An 18,003-nucleotide genomic window follows, 5' to 3' on the forward strand; every position below is an offset into this window, starting at 1 on the left:
CAAAGAGATCGGTCACCAGTTCTTCAGGTTCTTCCGCTCGTCTTTCTTGTACAACAGGATTCGAATGCCTTTTTTTTTAGCTCCCTAATCGATCGCGGTCTCTAGATTCTCCACAAAATGCCACGATATGCCTTTACAACATCGAGTCCTCATATTTTATTTATATAAGTGAAGCGTTACGTCCATTACTGCTCATAAGCTGCGAACTACTTTACTGCTTTTGTGTATTGATCCTTTTGCTTCGACGCAGATCCCCTGCTCTGTTATCGCTCTAGGATTGTCCGGCGACACGAATAAAGGTCTTTGCGATCTCATAATAGCGTATGCTGATGTGCAGCGATTCCGGATCCCTTCGCAATCGTCTTCTCTCTGGTTTAACGCAGCGATTTTGGTGATCGAAACCGAGTTTAAATAGATTTTGCGAAGGCGTTGCTATTGTCATTGCGACGGCGGCGCCGATAATAATGACAACGGTGGCGGTACTATTGGCGTTCAAGGCTCCCCAGGTACCGATTTAGTCGTGGTAAACGTTCACATCGTGGCTAACGTCAACAAAGCCCAAACGCAAAATGAAGGTCAGAAATGGCATGATGGTTCCTTGAACACAACGCTTTGGAGCCATAAAAGGGACTTCGCCTATGATGAACATTGCAAGAATAGGTAGTACCACAATTGCTGCATTCCAAGCTGCCGATTTTTTGTTCGTGATTGCTATCGCAAAAGACCATGCTCCGGCTAGTTACTCGTCCCCAGAGAACCAAGGACAACACACTTGTGGAAACTATGGATAGATCCTTGATACGCCAAACAGGACCGTACTTTCAGCAGGCAGTGTATGGTCTTGTTCTGATAATACCACACACAACCAAAAACTTTCGTCAGTTTTTGGTTTTTGCTGCTGTCGAGCAAGGCATTGTTCCGTGAGAGGATGATTTGCTTTGAGGCATTATGAGACGGTACTATGTGTAGGGATGGTGTTGAAACCATGGGAGCAGTGTCAAAACTTGGCTGAAAAAGTGAAGGCGTACATGAGACTTTTATGACATTCGCTGGTCCAAATGAGTCGTCATTTACAGCGCTTGTCATTGATCTCTGGATGCCTGATCGATTAGATCGCGTCTGAAAGAAATGGCTGACTTTTCCCTTCTTGATAGAAGTAGTCGACTTTCTTCTTCTTCACCGTTAATTCTTTAATCGAATGAATCTAGACAAGATAAACATTAGTGGCAATCGAATGCCAGCGAGTAATCGAGGGATTATGCCGATGGTCCGTGCTTTCGAGAAAGAGGAGAACAAAATAGGAAGAACGAAAGAATGAAAGAAAGAGATGCAGATGAGATGTAATAATCAACAATAGATGAAATGCAACAACATAAAAAACCCAAGGTAACAAACAAAATAGATATAAAAAAAAAAAGACGCGAAAGAGGTTTCTACAGCGCGCTCGGTAGCTGCTTGCCAGCGTTCTTGTTTTTCGCAAACTTTGGCTACCGATCAAGTAGCAAATATAGAAAAGAGAAAAAGTCGTTAGAGACTCTCCTCATCGAGGACATACGAAGCGACATTCGAGCACCATGAAAGAATCGGCCGTACCTTTACAAGGTTGCGCACATCCTGCTCCGACTGGAACTTGTTCGCAACCTTGGCTCCAATAGCAGTACCGTTCACCAGCTGCTTGTTCTTAACCTTCTTAACCTTTCCGCGATCATATTCAACATCGTATGCATCAGGTCGATGGTGTTTGGGCTTCAGTGTCCGAAGGATTTGATCACGGCTCTTTGTCACCTCCTGGCTGGTATCTTCCCATGTCGAGACCTTACTTCCCAGCATATGTTTAATCTCATCGAGCATCGCACCCTTGGCGTTCGCGCTGTTGCTCTCAGCCTCGCGCGCAATCAGCGCCTGCAACTTCTCGCGTTTGGAGATTGAGGATTCATCGTGAGAGACAACGATCACTTGGCTGACTGCCCTAGGCTTGACAGTCCATCCGTCCTGTTCCATCTCATCCGAAGAATCCTTGTCATCATTTCTGTCCTGTCTCTCGTCCTTCTTCCGTTGTTCATTCATCTTCAGCTGGCGGAGCTCTTCTGCAACAGGCGACTTCATGGCTCCATCCGTAACTGTCCAGTCGGAATGGGGTCGTGTAGGGATGGCAATGGTCGAGGGCTTGGGCTTTGAGGATAGCAGCGGTGGTTGATTCAGGATAGTATCCAGATCGGCCAGTGGGCTCAGGCTTTTTGACGGCGCAGGCCCGTTACTGAGTGGCGCTCCAAAAAGTAGTTTGAGTGTAGAGGACGAGGGTGTCGAGGACGATGATGACGAGGGTAGTGGAGCCGTGGCAAGGTCGTAGTCGCTCTGTCCAGACTTTACTGCTTTCAGATTCTCCAGTTTCTTGGCTCTCTTCCGCTCCTTCTTCAGTCGCAGCCTCTCTTCCTTAGACAACTCCGAGATTTCATCAATCTTTGCGCGCTTTTCCTTGGGGATAATCGAAGACCTATCAACCCTGTCGCCAATTTCGTCCTCGTCTATCCTTGGTCTCTTCATCTGTACAGGTGCTGACTTCAGGCCGTTAGGCATGCCCTTGGCATTTGTTCCATTAGCCAAACTTGTTCCGTTTGGTGTCGTTGACCGTCCCGCTCCCGTCTTATTCTGGGTGTAAAACAACATGTACGCGTTCTGACTTAATACTGTCTGAAGACTAACCACGCTCACCTAGTGATCACAAACCACATAAGGCACTGTCAGTTTATGTGCCAAGGCCATAGCCTATAAAGACACCACAGGGTACAAACAGAAAGCTGCACTTACATGTGAGTCGTTCATGGAATACCAGATGCCGTTGGAGCTCTTAACGTAACAGTAGTAGTGCCCACTATGACATGACCCTCCAGCGTGGACAAGGACGGCGTATAGACTATATAGGAGTTGCGGGTGCTTCTTGTTCGTGCTCATGACCGAGTTCAGCTCCAGCTCCGTGTCGAACCTGACATGTCTCCCGATCTTTTGGCCCGTGAATGTGAATCTCTTCAAATGCACGGACAAAACCTTGGGGGCTTCATAGATAGTCATTTGCTTCCGAGCATCTACCAGAACCTTGCACCTGCAATCAGATAGCGCCAATAAAGCAACGGAGCTTTATTAGTAACCTTAAGCAAAATATGCAACATCGACAGGCGCTAAGCATAAACGGAAAACAGAGAACAGAGAACATGGCAGCGCTCACTTACTTGTCGCACTTATACTGGTTACTCTTGGTGAGGATTTCTGGCCTGGTATAGTCACGGAAAGCCTTCTGCACACTATCTGCGGTCTTAATGTCCAAACTAACATCTAAATATGTCTCAAAGGTGTTGGATTCGTAGCCGCACTTCATGCACTTGACCTGGCTCTGAAAGTAGCCTCCAAAGATTTGATGAACAACAGTTGTTTCTTTGATCCGGTCGTCCATTTTGCTATCATTACAAGGCAAATGCGGGCACGTCAGGAGGGGAGGACTGTTGTCCTTGCGGCACGCAAAGGCTGGCTGCATTGCTCAGAGTCGGGCATGTCAGGATCATATTGCGTACCTGTCGTATCCGACTAAGCAGCTCTTTTGGAGGGCATCGACAAGGTATCTAGCGAATTCGTGTGAGTCCTCCTGACGCCCAATCCTGAACTGCTTGCCTATATCTATAGAGAGTATGAAGCAACTGCCATTAGGACACTGAAGACATATGGGGGCTCATGCTACAGGAGTGCTAATCAATCAGAGCAAAATACTTACTCCTGAGTCTTCCGACAATGACTTTTGGAGCAATTGCCTCGCTCATCTTATGTGAAAAGCAACGACCGACATGTTTTTCCAACAGGCACATCATGCAGAAGTTCGTTGTCTTGCCTATTCGAATGCGGAGGCAAGTTAGAGATAGTTAGTGATTGTGGGGAATCGAGAGACTGTTGCGCAAAAAAAAAAAGGAGGCTGTGTTGTATCTATGCTGCATGATGCTTACAGGAGCTGTTGTGCTGGTTTGAAAGCAGATAGTTGGCCAAGGGTGCAGTATAAGTCAAGCACTGCAGCACCGAGTTCAGGAAGCAGGTATTGCCGAGGTTGACCAGCCCGGGTCCGATCGCGCGAGGCTGTGGCCAGACCAGCTGAACCCTTTCTTTGCTGTAAAGGACCTTCGCAGGTAGTCTGAAGCCATTGGGATCCTCAGTTACTGTGGAGGATGAGTTGGAGATGCCGGAATAAGGGACCGGGGCTACTAAGGACGCAGACCCAGCGGGACCATCTGAGGGAGCATTGATGGGTCTATACTTCTTTTTAAGACGTTCCTGTTTAAGGTCGAGGCGAGTGGATTCTTTAAACTGGATGCGTCGTGCATGGAACGCCGAGTTGCTCTTTCGCAAGAGTTGGGAATCCAACGTCAGGGCCACCATCGCCGTTGTATTATGTTGGTGTCAAACAAAAGGAGTACGTTGGTATATGGATGAGGGATGCCGTTGCGGCTGAGGGGAGAGGATGGAGGAAAGAGAAAGAGGAATGAGAAGGTGGTACGAGGAAGAGGAAGAGGGTGTGAGATCAGAAGACACAGTGAAGACAGGAACAAAAACGATTGTAGACAAAAACGCTAAGATGAAGTTCAAAAAAAAAAAAAAAGGTTGCCAAACAATAGCAAAATAGAAGTGACTGCGTTTATCACACACCATGCGCCCCTGATATTATTCTCGACTGGAAAGTGTGGTATACATTCTAGCACCATAGCATAGCCGGATAGTGTAGAGTATGCTTGTGCTCCATTTGCAAGAAGAGTTGGCATTTTGAGGCATTCGGCAAAATGATGTGTTCTTTTATTCTGCAAGGAGTAACCGTAGATCCATGATAGTTTTGTTCGCCTGGTTACAACGATTAATATCCGTGGAGATTACCTCAAGGGAAAAAAAGAAAAGAGCGCGAAAGAGCACATTCAATGTCGCGTATCTGGACATTTATACCCTTAAGTACATAGGATCACGGTCCGAAATGCGCCTGTGCTATACTACAGGCACAGCGCCATGCTGATCAGTACCCAGGCCCCACGTTCTTCATTCGACCTCTGAACCAGAAGCGAGGATACAGCTCAACACACATAAATAATCAGGACTCGTGCATCATGTCAGGGATCAACAACAATAAGGACAAGGAATCACTGCCAGAGATTCCAATACCTGTACTAAATGACCCAAAGCCAGCACCTGACAGAGATCAAGTCGTGTCTGCATTTAAGGCAAGCATAGCACTTTCGAATCTACTAGGAGCCAACTCAGTCACAGTAACTGCAGCGAAGCTCTCGCGAGAGGTCTCTAGCTAATGTGTCCAGTTTGTGCATGCGCTAATACACATCCTTATTGATAATAGACATTGGAACCAACACGCGATTTTTCGACCATGAAAAAGTCACCTTGTGCAAAGGAATCTTTTATCGATGGCGCGGCGCTAGGTTTGGGTGTAGGATTACTGAAGGCGATGCGGTCTGGTGAGCTCCGTCGATCAATCGTCTAGGATCGTTGCTGACGGTTATACTGAGCCATTAGATCATGTTACTAACCAGCACGTATCTCTCAACTCGAAAGGAGTCGGGCGATCAGCAGCCAATTGGGGATTCGGTGCTTTTGTCTTGATGACCGTCGGAACATGGTAAACCCCTATGGACCTGGTCATAATGCAATTTAAGCAACATATTAAGGCCCTGACATCTGATCATAACGTTTGGGACCATGTAGGGAATACTGTCATTTCAAGATTCGCCAGAAGCGCCAGATTATGGCCTCAGGACAAATGCCGGTTGTGAGCACGATTGACTTGGATGCAGCAAAGAGACGTGAGGCCATTGCAGCGCGGCAAAGGGACGTATGAGCGAGTGGAGAGAGTGGTGCATCACTTGATATGTTGCAGTTGCATAAAGCAGCACGAAGTTGCTCAGTCGATTGTGTAATAAATCATTTCAGCGAACATGACGAGACTCAGTGATGCCAAGGCAGACAAAGACGGCGTATGATACTAGGCAGTTGGCCATATTTGCATCGCAGGGCGCATTCTTTTGGGCATAGCCCTTTAGAGGAGGACAGGGTCAGCATGGTACCACGGGCGGCCTTGGTAATCAATATTTCAAAGACCACCAATTTAGGGTGTGGGATCATCTGCCAGTGAGCCGTTGGTTGGCTGAATGGATAGTTGAGCCGGAGAAGCATCTTCTCCCGCCATTTTTTTGTTATTTGCTATTTGTTGAGTTGGCCATCGGCAACGAGGGCACATGAGTGACCATCTGATATTCTTCATTTATTTGCTCACAAACTAAAAAAACACAGCAACTTCAAGCCGGCAAGTTTAATCAGTAGACTACATGTCTGACTTCGTCCGTCTTTGCCGCCAACTTTTTTTTTTGCACGGAACTCGTCTTTAGGTCGCGACCCCTATTCGTTTCTAAAAACATGTAGCTTTTTTTTTCTAGTCATCCTGTTTGTATGCCACGTCCAGTTGCACAAGAGAACCGTTGCAGTACATATCGGTGTACATGATATAAAGAAAAGAAGGCGAAGGAGGAGTGATCCTCCTCTTTGTGTTGAAATTGAATAGGGACCTGCTTTGTTTTCCCTCCAAAAAATACCTTCAGATCTGTAAAGATTCAGAGCTGCGCTCATATTGCATAAGCCCGTCCTTTGGACAATGGTGCTCCGGGACATGATATTCACTTTTTTTCCCCCTCTCCAAGGGGTGCATTTGATGCAGGGAGCCACAGCAGTAGGAGGCAGGACGACTACGACAGGCCATATTAATAAATAAAAAAAGAGCGGATGAAGTAGACTAGAGCTGAATTGTCTTTTTTTACCCCTGAAAACAAAAACAAGGGCGAAATCGAAGGAAGGCGAGAGGCACACACCCCAATAAACACTGACGGGATTGCATGAGGATAAAGCGATCGATGCACGTAATAAAAAAAAGTGCACAAGCGTACTTATTCTACCACACAACAAAGAAAACCCATCCGCGCAGATGCACAGGCGAGCAGCAGCAGCAGGGAGGAGTATAGCTGCAGCAAAGAAGACAGACGATAAGAGACGGCGATAGACAGTGGTTGCTGTTTTCATTGTAACATTGCAATATGTGTAGGTTTCTACGTCGATGCAACGCACTTGTCTGCCCTGTCCTCTTGGTCCTTTGCTCGGGCAGACATGCTGCAGACTAGACCAGCAGTGACCAGAATCAGGGCACGGTTGCACGATTTTTTCCCCCTCCTCTGCAACGCACGCACGCGGTCTGCACTTCCTCCTTTCATTGAATGTAGCGCGACATAGCTCTTCTTCTCTCCTTATTCCTCTCTTTCTTCTCCTTCTTTCGCTCTCATTCATTTCATACATACTCATTCTTCCCACTGAGTCATTGTACATTCACTTTGTTCATTCTTTGATTCATTTGTTCATTCATTCGTTACTGCCACACTCCAATCGCTTTTTTTTTTTTTTTTTTTTTTTTTTTTTTTTGCATCCAGTTGCCTTCTTTTGTTCTTTGTTTCGCACACTTCTTTTTTCTCCACAGCACACTGTACAAATATCACCATACCCCTCGCACTTCTACTGTTGTTGTTACTATCATCTTATTCATACCATCCAACCTATCCTTATACACAATTCTCGCACCCCTGTCTATCCGTCCATTTCCCCTCATTCTCACGCCACGTTGTCAACAATTCCTTCCTCAAGCTATCCTCCTCAATGACTTCTGCATCCACTCGGGTGGGCAACATCGTATGACCCATTCATGCCCCTGAAAAAATCGAAAACATGGCTGGCCAGGGCTATTTTGCTGTTCCTGAGAGAAATCCAGGCCTTTTTCTTGGGTTCCATGGAACAAATACCTACGACCAACCTCCTTCTTTTCATCATTCATTTCATTTACTAACCTAGTTGCTCGGCAATTGTATCGGGAAGGGCGCGTTTGGTTCAGTATGGCGTGGATTGAATCTCGACACTGCAACGACAGTCGCCGTCAAACAGATCAATCTCTCAGACATTCCTCAAGCAGAACTCGCCAATATCATGGTACTGTTTGAACTCAATGGCCCTTTTTTAAGCTTGCCCCTCAATGTTGCGTCAAACAACTCATATCGCTATCGACTCTTTCTTTGATCTCTCTCGGTGTTCACTGTGCTTTCGCCTTAGATGGAAATCGACCTACTAAAAAAATTGAATGTAAGCATCGCTATATGCATAATCAAGAAACTCTGTTCATCTAATGGACTCCAATTGACTCCAATTGACTTTAATTGTCGATAGCATGCAAATATTGTCAAGTACCTTGGATTTGAAAAGACAAGCGACTATCTCAACATCATTCTAGAGTATGTGGAAAAATTGCCACCAATTTTCATCATGCAAACTCCGACAGACGCGTTGCTCTCATCCCACAGCTCACGCTCACAGAGCTCCTTCTATTTTTCTTTCCTTTGATCTTGTGAACACAGGTTGTGCGAAAACGGCTCGTTACGCAGTCTATGCAAGAACTTTGGAAAGCTGCCCGAACATCTTGGAGCCATGTACATTACACAAGTCCTGGATGGCCTGGTATACCTGCACGACCAGGGTGTCATCCACCGAGACATCAAAGGAGCCAACATCCTGGCAACAAAGGATGGACTCGTCAAATTGGCAGATTTTGGGGTTGCGACACTCTCAAATGATGTCGGAGATATGTCTGTGGCGGGAACACCTTACTGGAGTAAGGGTCTGCCCCACGTTTTTTTCTTTCTTTCAAGAAGCATTGCGAGTGTGAGACAAATCACTAACATAGCCTGTTTCTTCTCTCATAATCAATAGTGGCTCCTGAGATTATCGAGCTTTCAGGGGCGACCACCGCCTCAGACATTTGGTAAACACCAGGATTCACTCTCGAAATTGTCCCGGGTACTGGGAGCAGCGTGGGAGGATGGAGAACTCATCATCGGTCTCACTTTATCGTTCATAGGAGTGTGGGCTGCACAGTCATAGAACTTCTTGATGGCGAACCGCCCTACCATGACCTACCACCAATGGGAGCATTATACCGTATCGTGCAGGATGACCACCCACCCATTCCAGAAAGCGTATCAGCTATCGTGCGGGACTTTTTGATGCAGTGCTTTCAAAAGGACTGTAACCTGCGAGTGTCTGCAAAAAAACTATCAAAGCACCCCTGGATTCAAATGTCAAAAAGGAAGGCGTCAGGGAGCCAGAGGAGCCGTGAAAAAGCCATACCGGCATATGATGAGGCTGTCAAGAGCGTGAAGCAGTGGAACGAAGCCCTCAAGGGCTCATCAATATCACTCAACAGAAATTCGGGCAACTCTCGCAGGAATTTTGGTGACAAGGGTAAGACTTTATGATCAATTTCTCTCGTTGTGAAATATATAAAGAAGAAATATCTCTAGCCCATCGTAATTGGAAAACGTACTAAACACTTTTCCTCTCCATCTTGTTCGGTCAACTGTAATAGGTGGACGGCATGGGGTGCCGGCAATATCAGACATTTTTCATGCCCCAAAACCGCAAGGAAAAGAGGCACCGGGACTTCAGCTACAGCTGGAACGGGCGCAAGCAATTGCCCCACCTCCACCCAATTTCCATATACCACTTAACAACGCAAGCAATATTGCCGCCACCAATGCCAACAACTATGAACCTGAAGTCTGCACCGATAACTGGGATGACGATTTTGCGGACGGAATTACATCCATTCAGCTGGCTGCGCGGGAATTTCTTGATCAGGAGGATGAAATATCAAAAACGATCCGGCCATCACCACGACCGCTGCAACTTCAGGTTGTTGCCCCTGAGAACGATATTGATGAGGACGACTTTGAAGATGATGGCGAGGAGTTGCGTTTGAAGGTCAGGGTCAAGGCACTCGAGGTAAGAGCGATATGACCTTAACGTTTGAAGGTCTTATTGATACGATGGTTCAATATTCTCATCAGCCGTCAATTCATTTCACAATAGGGTAAAACGAAGCTGCCTGTAAAGAGTCAAGAAACCTCTTCTAAGCCTAGTGGCTCACTTGCGGAAAGGGCCAAGGCCCAAGGACCGCATGTTCCAATTGATTTGGTCCGATCACGGTCAGCACCTGGCCAGCTCGCACTTTCTCCTCCGCTAGTGACAGATGAGTTTAAGCACTACCGTGAGGAAGAAGAGGATGACTTTTCTGATCTCTTTGAAGATGAAGGTGTGCAAAAAAAAAAGAAAAAAAGAAAAGCTTCATGGCGTTACGCTAATTTAAGATAGAGGGTGGGGATACTAATTTCTTATTGATCATGAATTATAGAGAGTCAACGCGCAATCTACCAAGATGAAGGACTTACCCTGCAGACAAGACTTTCAAACCATAGCTGGGTAGGTCCAAAGTTGTCTTGCTGCTCTCGAGTGCTTTGCTCGGCAAGTCGACCTCACTAACATATGCCACTCTGTTTCTGTAGTTTGGAAATGATGCAGATTCTGACGAGGAAGATCCATTTGCGGAGGTTGACGAGGGCTTCGATGAAATCGGTAAGAAGCATTCTTTAGCAAAAGCAATCTGAGTAGAGTGCAAAATTTCTAATGCTAAATCTTGTTGCGTTTTAGATCTTGAGGCCAACATTGCAAGAGAAAAATATGCCCGGATATGTAACACTATTGCGGAGCAGTTTCGGTTGCTGGAACATCAGCGGACAGAGAAACAACTAGAGGTTGTATGCGATCGTCTTGTAAGCGTTTGGAGGTTATTGGCATCGATGATTGCGAGGAATCGCACAGAGCTTGTTTCGCATTTCTAACCCATCTGTTGCTTGCTGATGCTCATATCCTAGATGACCTTGCTGTCAGAGCATCCAGATATGCGCGGGCCTATGATCGCTAACCATGGCGCCATTCCGCTCCTGGACTTGATCGAAAACTGCAATCAGCAAAGCTTGATTCTGAAGCTGCTAAATATTTTGAACTTGGTAAAAATCACCTTCGATATCTCATGCGGGCAATACAAAAAAAAAAAAAATTATGCACTTCCGCTTGTGGTACCATAAACTAACAACAATCGCTATGCTTTAAACAACTACATTAGGTGATTCGAAACGACTTTGCCCTCCAGGAAAGTCTTTGTCTGGTTGGCGCCATTCCGGTATTGATCAGATACACCTCCAAGCGATATGGCAAGGACATTCAGCTCGCGGCAGCTATCTTTATCCAGCAAATCTGCCATACCAACTCGTTGACACTACAGATGTTTATCTCGTGTCGTGGCTTGAGAGTTCTTATCGACTTTTTGCAAGGCAATTACGCAACGCAGAAGGAATTGGTTTGGATTGCAGTCAATGGTATCCACAGCGTCTTTAATCTTCAGGTATGTATCTCTTCATTCTCGCCCCGCCCAAAAGAAAGAGATGAGGAAGCGCTCTCTGCTGACAAGGCTTTCCTTTCATATTCTACAGAGTTTGACGCCAAGGAACGATTTCTGCCGTCTGCTGGCAAAGCAAGGTCTTCTAGATCCTCTCTCGGCAACGCTTTACAACACCATCCGAGATCCACAAGGAAGCGATTATACAGAGAAAATTGTGCAGGTCCTGCTGATCTTTTCACAAGGAGATTCGCCTGTAAAAGAGCTCTTGGCAACCAGGCAAATTGTGCATCGTAAGTACCTTGGAGAAGAGTAGACAGGAAAAAAAAAATGCAACGGCGCGAATTTTATTTGTTCTAACAAAACTACCATGAGCTCTTCTCTTATTAGGCATGCTGACCTCACTACAGAGTTTACCAGCCAACCTGTGCGTGATGATGCTCAAGTGTATCAAGAATATCTCCATGAACTCTAATACGCTGGATATCTTGCAAAATGCCAGTGCGATTCACACGCTTGTTCAAGTTCTCGGAGAGCGTACTGGACCCTTCGCTACGGTATGGAGGATAAAGCAGCTGTTTATACTCCTGTAAAACATGCTAGCAACATATGTCAACGACCACAGGAAGAATACGAGAAGACAACTAACAGATCTTTTGGTTTTTGCTGTGGACTCAATCTCACAATAGGATGTTTGTAACCATGTCTTGACGACACTGTTTAACCTGTGCCGTATCAACAAGTCTCGTCAGGAAGAGGCAGCGCAGGCGGGCATCATCCCTCACTTGCAGCAGATTGCAGAGTCTTCTTCGCCACTCAAGCAGTTCGCGCTGCCTATCCTGTGCGACATGGCACATGCAGGTCGTGCATGCAGGAATATTCTATGGAACAATGATTGTCTGCCTGTGTATCTTCGGCTTTTCAAGGATCCTTACTGGCAGATGAATGCCATGGACGCTGTTCTCGTCTGGTAAGTCAGGCACAGTTCATTCTTGTTTGATAATAACTCCAGTTTATTAACATCCTCTTTTTATCTCGATGTTTGTATTTTAATAGGCTGCAAGATGAGACTGCGGATGTCGAGCAGGTGCTTCTCCAGCCTTCGTCTTTGAATCTGTTTGTACAGGCCTTCCTGACGGCCAAGGCCAACTCGTTCGAAAATATCCTCGAGCCGTTCTATAAGATCATCCGAATTTCTCCCGCGATCGCCTGCGGCATTGCAGTTCCTGGACTCTTCCAGCGACTTTTGGATCGCCTGGCACACCCCAAGGCTGTGGTCCGGTTAAATTTGCTCCGCATCCTACGCGCCATCTTTGACGTCCACCCAGAGAGGCTGCAGCTCGTGGTTCGCTACGGCATTTCAGATGTGGTTATGAAGATTGCAGAGGGCGATTCTGCGGTGCTGGTCAAGGAGCTGGCCAAGGAAATTTTGGATGCATTCGAGGAGAGCGATTCGGAAGCAGCACAGAGCCGCAAGGAAAACAGCGAATTAAGAGATGGCTTCATGAACGGATACGAAGACAGCGTCTCATCGATGGACAATTTCTTTGGATTGCGGCATTTCAAGTTTCCATCATCCATCATCGAAAGGGACCTGGATGAACAGGAAACAACATCTTCGCAGCCATATGCAGTCGTTGGGAAGTTCAAGGATAGAGATTCGGATATCCAGCATGAGGTTGAAGACTTGCTCCAGAAGGAGGTGGACGATCTGGATGTCAAAACAACGGGGATGGATCCAAGGCGGTCGTCGCACCAGCGCGAATTCGGACTAGAAGGTGATGGTGTGAGTTCTTCTGCAGAGCATCAGATTACTCATGTCCGGCACCGCTTGACAGCAACACATATCAGCAACAATGAAGAGAGCAGCGGTGGTGGCTCGTCAGAATCAGACGAGGATCAGTTTGTGACAAGTCGAGGATGGATTGGCGACGAACAGGAAATATCTACCGTAAAACAGAGCCAGGTTGGCTCGAGGACAAGGCAGGAGGAAGGAGAAGAAGTAGACGAGAAGGATGACGATGATGAGGACGATAATGAGCCCAAGACAATCAAGTTCTCGCGGCCATCAGGTCATCAAAAGAGCAGGAGCCTCGGGGAGATTCTGGAAGAAGATATTGCAAAGAGTAATCGTCTACTCCAAGCAGTGCGATCGGAGGATATGTCTGAGAGTATGATCCTCAGGAGCGGACTCCCCAAGATCCGATTGGAGTTATTGGATATTGAACGCTTCCCGGCTTGGAATCGACGGGATTTGGAGGCGGGGTACGGGAGCGATGAGGATGAGGATGACAACAACAGCCAAGGCAACGGCGTGGTCAGCTCAGCCGTCTGGCTGGAGGAGCGTGGAAGGAAGATTAGTTCTCGTGCAGTGAACTTTGGAGCGGCAGGCCCTACATCGACTGAGGAACTGGCCAAGATTTTGGAAGAGTTCCATGGCACTCGAAGGGAACCGTCGAGGAGCAGTACTAGCAGTAATGGAACGAGCGGGAGCAGCAGGCGAAGTGCGAATAGCTCGCAGGATATGACCGTTCGGCTCAAGGACACCCCTTTCTCCTCGGTGTCGATTTCATCGGCAGTGCTTATGGATCACGCAAGGCAGCAGCAGCGGCAGCAGCAATCGCCGCTGACCTCCATTCCTGCATGGAGTGCACTGGAGTTAGCCAAGGAGCTGGATCCTTCTACAGGATTGGTGCTCGCAGAGCGACAAGAGTATGATTCGATGCTCAACCTCAGTGACGACGACGATGACTATGATGGTGACAGCGGAGATGCGAATTCTACCCGCAACATCAACAACAGCACAAACAACGCGAGCAACCTTCGCCACAATCTCGATAAAAACAACGCCAATAAGCCCAGTAACGACAACCGCGACACTTACAACTATGCCCAAGACAATAACGCTGATGATGATGGTGATGATGATGATGATGATGATGGTGATGAAGAAGAAGATAACAACGATACGATGCGCTGGAACTGGAGAGCTTTACAAGGAGAAGGAAGCACTAGCAGCTACTTGACGGAGGCGGACGAGATCGATTGGGATCGCGAGGAGGTTCGGAGCGGCTACGGTACCCCTGTAGCGACTATAACCGCGACGCCGACGGCAGCCTCGTCTTCGACTTTGCGTCGGCGTTCTTCGCACCGTAGAAACGAATGACAATCAGGGCGGATGCGTGAAGGACGTTTGGATCTCTCGGAGGATGATGAAGGCGACGAAGACGAGGACAGAAAGGAGGCAGCTGCCATGATGGATGAGGATACTGTCAATCAGGGTGGCGAGGAGGAGGTTGCGGCGGCGAAAAAAGAACAGAAGAGCGTTCCGTCTGACGAGAAGAAGTGTGACCGATGCATTATTTCGTGAAGAGAGGGAAAGATGCAGAGGAACCGCCAGTTTAAGAGATCCAATACGTAAAATTTACATCCGCATATTCTTGCTTAACATGAAGCAACATCCCACAGCTATTGCCAACAAAAACTATCGGCTACAATAAACGCGGCTGTTGATATTTTTTTCTTCTTTTATACGTAATTAAATACACTGCACCATCGTGCGAGTCAAATACCTTTCGATTAATTGTGTCCAGAAACGTTCGAAAATGCTGGCGGATCGCAATGTGGATGTTTGCGGCGGCGTCCATCTGTGGTATACCCAGGTCCAAACCCTTACTTACTTTGACTGGTCTAAAATTCACTCGAACATTTGCTGGGCAATCTGCTTGGCCTATTTCGTTAATTGACCCTTTATTGGAGGTCCTTTTGAATGGACTGTGGTCATCGCAAGCGAAAGAAGCGTCCTGGCGACCGTAAAACCGTGCTTCTTATGCAGCAGCATATCGAGTGGGCCCATGTATTTCTCCTTTTTGAACGGCTGCTGACTTTGCCAGAGGAACCTGTGCTGACATCGATGTTGGCGTGAGTCGCTTCATAAGTTGCACTGAGCCTCTTATAAAGGGAAAACTCGAAGATCTTGAAAAAAATGAATCTGGCCTGGATAAGGATATGAACCGGCTCGTCCAAACGTTTCGCAACCGCCTTGATTTCCTACCCATCCAACCTGGTCGCTCAATGTAGATACCCCGCCACTAAGCCTGCGGTCAGGGCTACCGCTCTAAATACCTGACCAAACAGATGCTTTTGAAGATTGGCGCCGACTTGCCACTCTTCCCTGACGCTGATATCGTTTGCGCCCTTGTTTTTTTTTTGTTCTCCTGCTGCAAGCCTCCCTCCTTTATCTCAGCGACTTTGTCCTTCTCCTTCGGCTTGCACGGCTTAGAAAGCTTTACTGTCATTCCAGCAAGGTCGGATGGGACAACAAGACTAGGTCGCGAAAGGTCCTTGATGAGTTTGGGTGTATAGCGAGGGTTATGGTCGAAATTGGGGACTTGAATCTGAGCAATATGGGGTCGATGGTCATGAGCTACAGCAGCGTCCGTCTGCATCATTCCCAAGCCTGGGATACTTATTTACATCGCTTGAACTTGCGCATTTTCTTCTCGTTAGTCTTGGTGCAAGTCCCCAGATCATGTTCCTTGGGTGACCTCGTTCTCGACTGGCGGACTTTTTGGCGTGCTACCAATCTGCGTTGCTCAAACATAACCAAAGTCGCGTAGACATCGTTGTGGGGCTGAGACGAGGGTGTTGCGTCGGGGGATCCGTGTTCTTGGCACAAGGCGAACGCCATGAGAACATGGCGGTAATCAACTAGGGTCTTGTTACTATGGCACCCTACGCCTACCAGATACTGACGAATCCCGCAAGTGACCGAGTTCTTGCGTTCGCCTGCTTTGAAACGTAGGCTTTTGATGGTCTGGCTATTTCGCGTGATACCAAGGCCAGAGATACCGTCAAAATAATTATTTTTCGTAACCATTCCTGCCACCAGTAAATGTCGTTCTGCTGGAAGCTTCAGTAGCTTGAGTATATCGAATTTTATGAAAAGTGCCCACTAGTGCGCGCGTCCAATAGGCGCTACAAAGTTCCGAACGCCTTTGTAGATGATGAGACCGGAGTCGCGACAAACAACCACCGACTCCTCAGGCCTTAGTGATTGCCCACATATCATGCTAGAGTGGGTATCAGCCTGGCGCGGACAACGACAAACCCTCCAGCCGCATTCCTCGAGCTCGTTCATGGGTTCTTGCTAAACTACCATGGGTGGACAGTATAAAACTGTCGCGACCCCAGCTAGGTTGCATAGCCAAGACAGGGGTGTGTCAGGAACCAATTTCCTCTGTCCGGCCTGGGTAAGGGGTGTCCAGCACGACACTCCTCGTCTCACTTTGTCTGTCTTGCCTTTATTATTATCACGAATGCCTATCTTATCTTGTCTGTATGAAAGAAAGCAATACTTACCACAGTAGAACCTCATCTAGGAACTTGATATTATCCCTGCTCATATCTTGAATAAACACAGTAAACATATCCGAACCCCCTCGTGCCCTTGCTCCTGTTGTTGATCGAAGGATCACTCTGCTTAGCCCAGCCTGAGGTCTCTACAAAACCCACCATGCGGTTGTAAAACGAGGCCGGGAGGACTCCATTTGATGAAACGATTTCGTTGGTGTCCTTCCTGGCCGAATCGAGCTTCTGGTTTAACGTAGAGGCCCGGCGGGGATCGCTCGCCCAACTTTTCTAACGATAGAGCGCAGTCGCAGTGAATCGTAGACGCGCTTTTATGAAACTTCTTTGACAATAGCCGATCAATCTACCAGGTAGATTCTCGCCGGTGATGGTCACCGGTGAACAAAGACCAGTGAAATCCGGCGAAATCCAGTGAAACCCAGTGGTTTTTGCTTGGGGTTTCTTGAATCTAACAAGTGGTAAAAGAGCAGAAGATGTGGTAATGAGCGTTGTGCTTCAGTGTCAAGTCCAAAGCAAAATAAACCCAGCCAAAGCACTTACATTGATTTCATCGACGCCTATTAACCGCTTCGCGGCCTCGGTACTGGCCTGTGATGCACAGTAGAAGCCCTGCTATATTGATCCAGCGCTGGATTATCTGACTCCGCTCGCGGATCCATTTCTAATATCCCCTCGAAGCAAGGTCACGCGTGTACGCAGGGTGCTGAAGATGGCCTTGTTCATTTTGCGCTGGAATCACATATGTCTTGAGAGATTAGGGCGGCGAGGACTCTGATACGGTTTCTTCTGTATAATCTACTGTCGGCGGTGCAGACGATACCTCAGAACGGCATCCACCTCTCTCCAAATTGGCTTCATCTCCACGTCCTCGTCCAGAATGGGACTATGTGTAGTCTCCTCTGTTTGAACTAGCTTTATCTCTATGTCTTCGTCTAGAATCAAGCAATGTATAGTTCACTGTAAAACAGGAACCATTGCGGCCGACATGGGAAGCGTACCAACTGCGGGGATGTTCGTGGTTCGGATCATGCTAGCGGCTACACTCATAGTACTCTGGTTCTGACTACTATTGCCTGGGATAGCGCTTGTGGGACTGCAAGAGGCAGCGTTCGATGATCATTCTCGGAGTCGGGCTGAGCTGCGCTTGGCGCCTGCTTTTGGATTCGGCTCGAAAATCGCTGTCGAGGTATTAGTGACGATATTCACAAGGTGCTGCCTCTTGATCTGGGCTTGTCCCGCCTCTTCATTTGACTCCCGCTTTCTCTTCGATAGGCGGCAAT

At 47.4% G+C, this 18,003-nt stretch overlaps 5 protein-coding genes across 5 annotated transcripts; 2 read left to right on the plus strand and 3 right to left on the minus strand.

The window, feature by feature from the left end:
* Positions 1-1,306: 1,306 nt before the first annotated feature.
* Positions 1,307-2,714, minus strand: BC939DRAFT_333326 (uncharacterized protein). The gene has a single exon (XM_051551619.1). The coding sequence runs from the start codon at positions 2,665-2,667 to the stop codon at positions 1,528-1,530; it is 1,140 nt and encodes a 379-aa protein (XP_051407394.1). The 5' UTR covers positions 2,668-2,714; the 3' UTR covers positions 1,307-1,527.
* Positions 2,715-2,766: 52 nt separating this feature from the next.
* BC939DRAFT_402759 (uncharacterized protein) lies at positions 2,767-4,416 on the minus strand (the record flags this gene model as incomplete). Its single annotated transcript, XM_051552695.1, has 5 exons — positions 2,767-3,100; positions 3,228-3,452; positions 3,567-3,669; positions 3,764-3,877; positions 3,990-4,416. 5 exons carry the CDS (start codon positions 4,414-4,416, stop codon positions 2,767-2,769), a joined length of 1,203 nt encoding a protein of 400 aa, XP_051407395.1.
* A 601-nt stretch (positions 4,417-5,017) lies between these two features.
* On the plus strand, positions 5,018-5,985 carry BC939DRAFT_466338 (uncharacterized protein). Its single transcript, XM_051557631.1, has 3 exons — positions 5,018-5,243; positions 5,375-5,492; positions 5,590-5,985. Exons 1-3 carry the CDS (start codon positions 5,130-5,132, stop codon positions 5,655-5,657), a joined length of 300 nt encoding a protein of 99 aa, XP_051407396.1. The 5' UTR covers positions 5,018-5,129; the 3' UTR covers positions 5,658-5,985.
* Positions 5,986-7,490: 1,505 nt separating this feature from the next.
* Positions 7,491-14,860, plus strand: BC939DRAFT_466341 (uncharacterized protein). The gene is made up of 18 exons (XM_051557632.1): positions 7,491-7,761; positions 7,921-8,055; positions 8,176-8,205; positions 8,290-8,354; positions 8,478-8,731; positions 8,830-8,881; positions 8,978-9,360; positions 9,485-9,900; positions 9,988-10,210; positions 10,310-10,377; positions 10,461-10,530; positions 10,606-10,727; positions 10,830-10,964; positions 11,081-11,359; positions 11,448-11,646; positions 11,744-11,910; positions 12,043-12,323; positions 12,410-14,860. Exons 1-18 carry the CDS (start codon positions 7,729-7,731, stop codon positions 14,517-14,519), a joined length of 5,022 nt encoding a protein of 1,673 aa, XP_051407397.1. The 5' UTR covers positions 7,491-7,728; the 3' UTR covers positions 14,520-14,860.
* Positions 14,861-15,821: 961 nt separating this feature from the next.
* On the minus strand, positions 15,822-16,232 carry BC939DRAFT_481267 (uncharacterized protein; the record flags this gene model as incomplete). Its single annotated transcript, XM_051559010.1, has 1 exon — positions 15,822-16,232. The coding sequence occupies one exon, from the start codon at positions 16,230-16,232 to the stop codon at positions 15,822-15,824; it is 411 nt and encodes a 136-aa protein (XP_051407398.1).
* Positions 16,233-18,003: the final 1,771 nt, after the last annotated feature.

Source organism: Gamsiella multidivaricata, assembly GCF_025024155.1.
Source record: "Gamsiella multidivaricata strain RSA 2152 chromosome Unknown BC939scaffold_96, whole genome shotgun sequence".
NCBI classification, from domain to species: domain Eukaryota; kingdom Fungi; phylum Mortierellomycota; class Mortierellomycetes; order Mortierellales; family Mortierellaceae; genus Gamsiella; species Gamsiella multidivaricata.

Bases quoted from the DNA above. Each gene is read 5' to 3' on its own strand.
- BC939DRAFT_466341 (XM_051557632.1), top strand. From the start codon at position 7,729: ATGACTTCTGCATCCACTCGGGTGGGCAACATC. The intron at 10,531-10,605 runs GTAAGAAGCATT...GTTGCGTTTTAG, and splicing joins CGAGGGCTTCGATGAAATCG to ATCTTGAGGCCAACATTGCA. The intron at 11,647-11,743 runs GTAAGTACCTTG...TTCTCTTATTAG, and splicing joins AACCAGGCAAATTGTGCATC to GCATGCTGACCTCACTACAG.
- BC939DRAFT_466338 (XM_051557631.1), top strand. From the start codon at position 5,130: ATGTCAGGGATCAACAACAATAAGGACAAGGAATCACTGCCAGAGATT. The intron at 5,244-5,374 runs GCAAGCATAGCA...TATTGATAATAG, and splicing joins AAGTCGTGTCTGCATTTAAG to ACATTGGAACCAACACGCGA. The intron at 5,493-5,589 runs GTGAGCTCCGTC...TCAACTCGAAAG, and splicing joins ACTGAAGGCGATGCGGTCTG to GAGTCGGGCGATCAGCAGCC.
- BC939DRAFT_333326 (XM_051551619.1), bottom strand. From the start codon at position 2,667: ATGTTGTTTTACACCCAGAATAAGACGGGAGCGGGACGGTCAACGACA.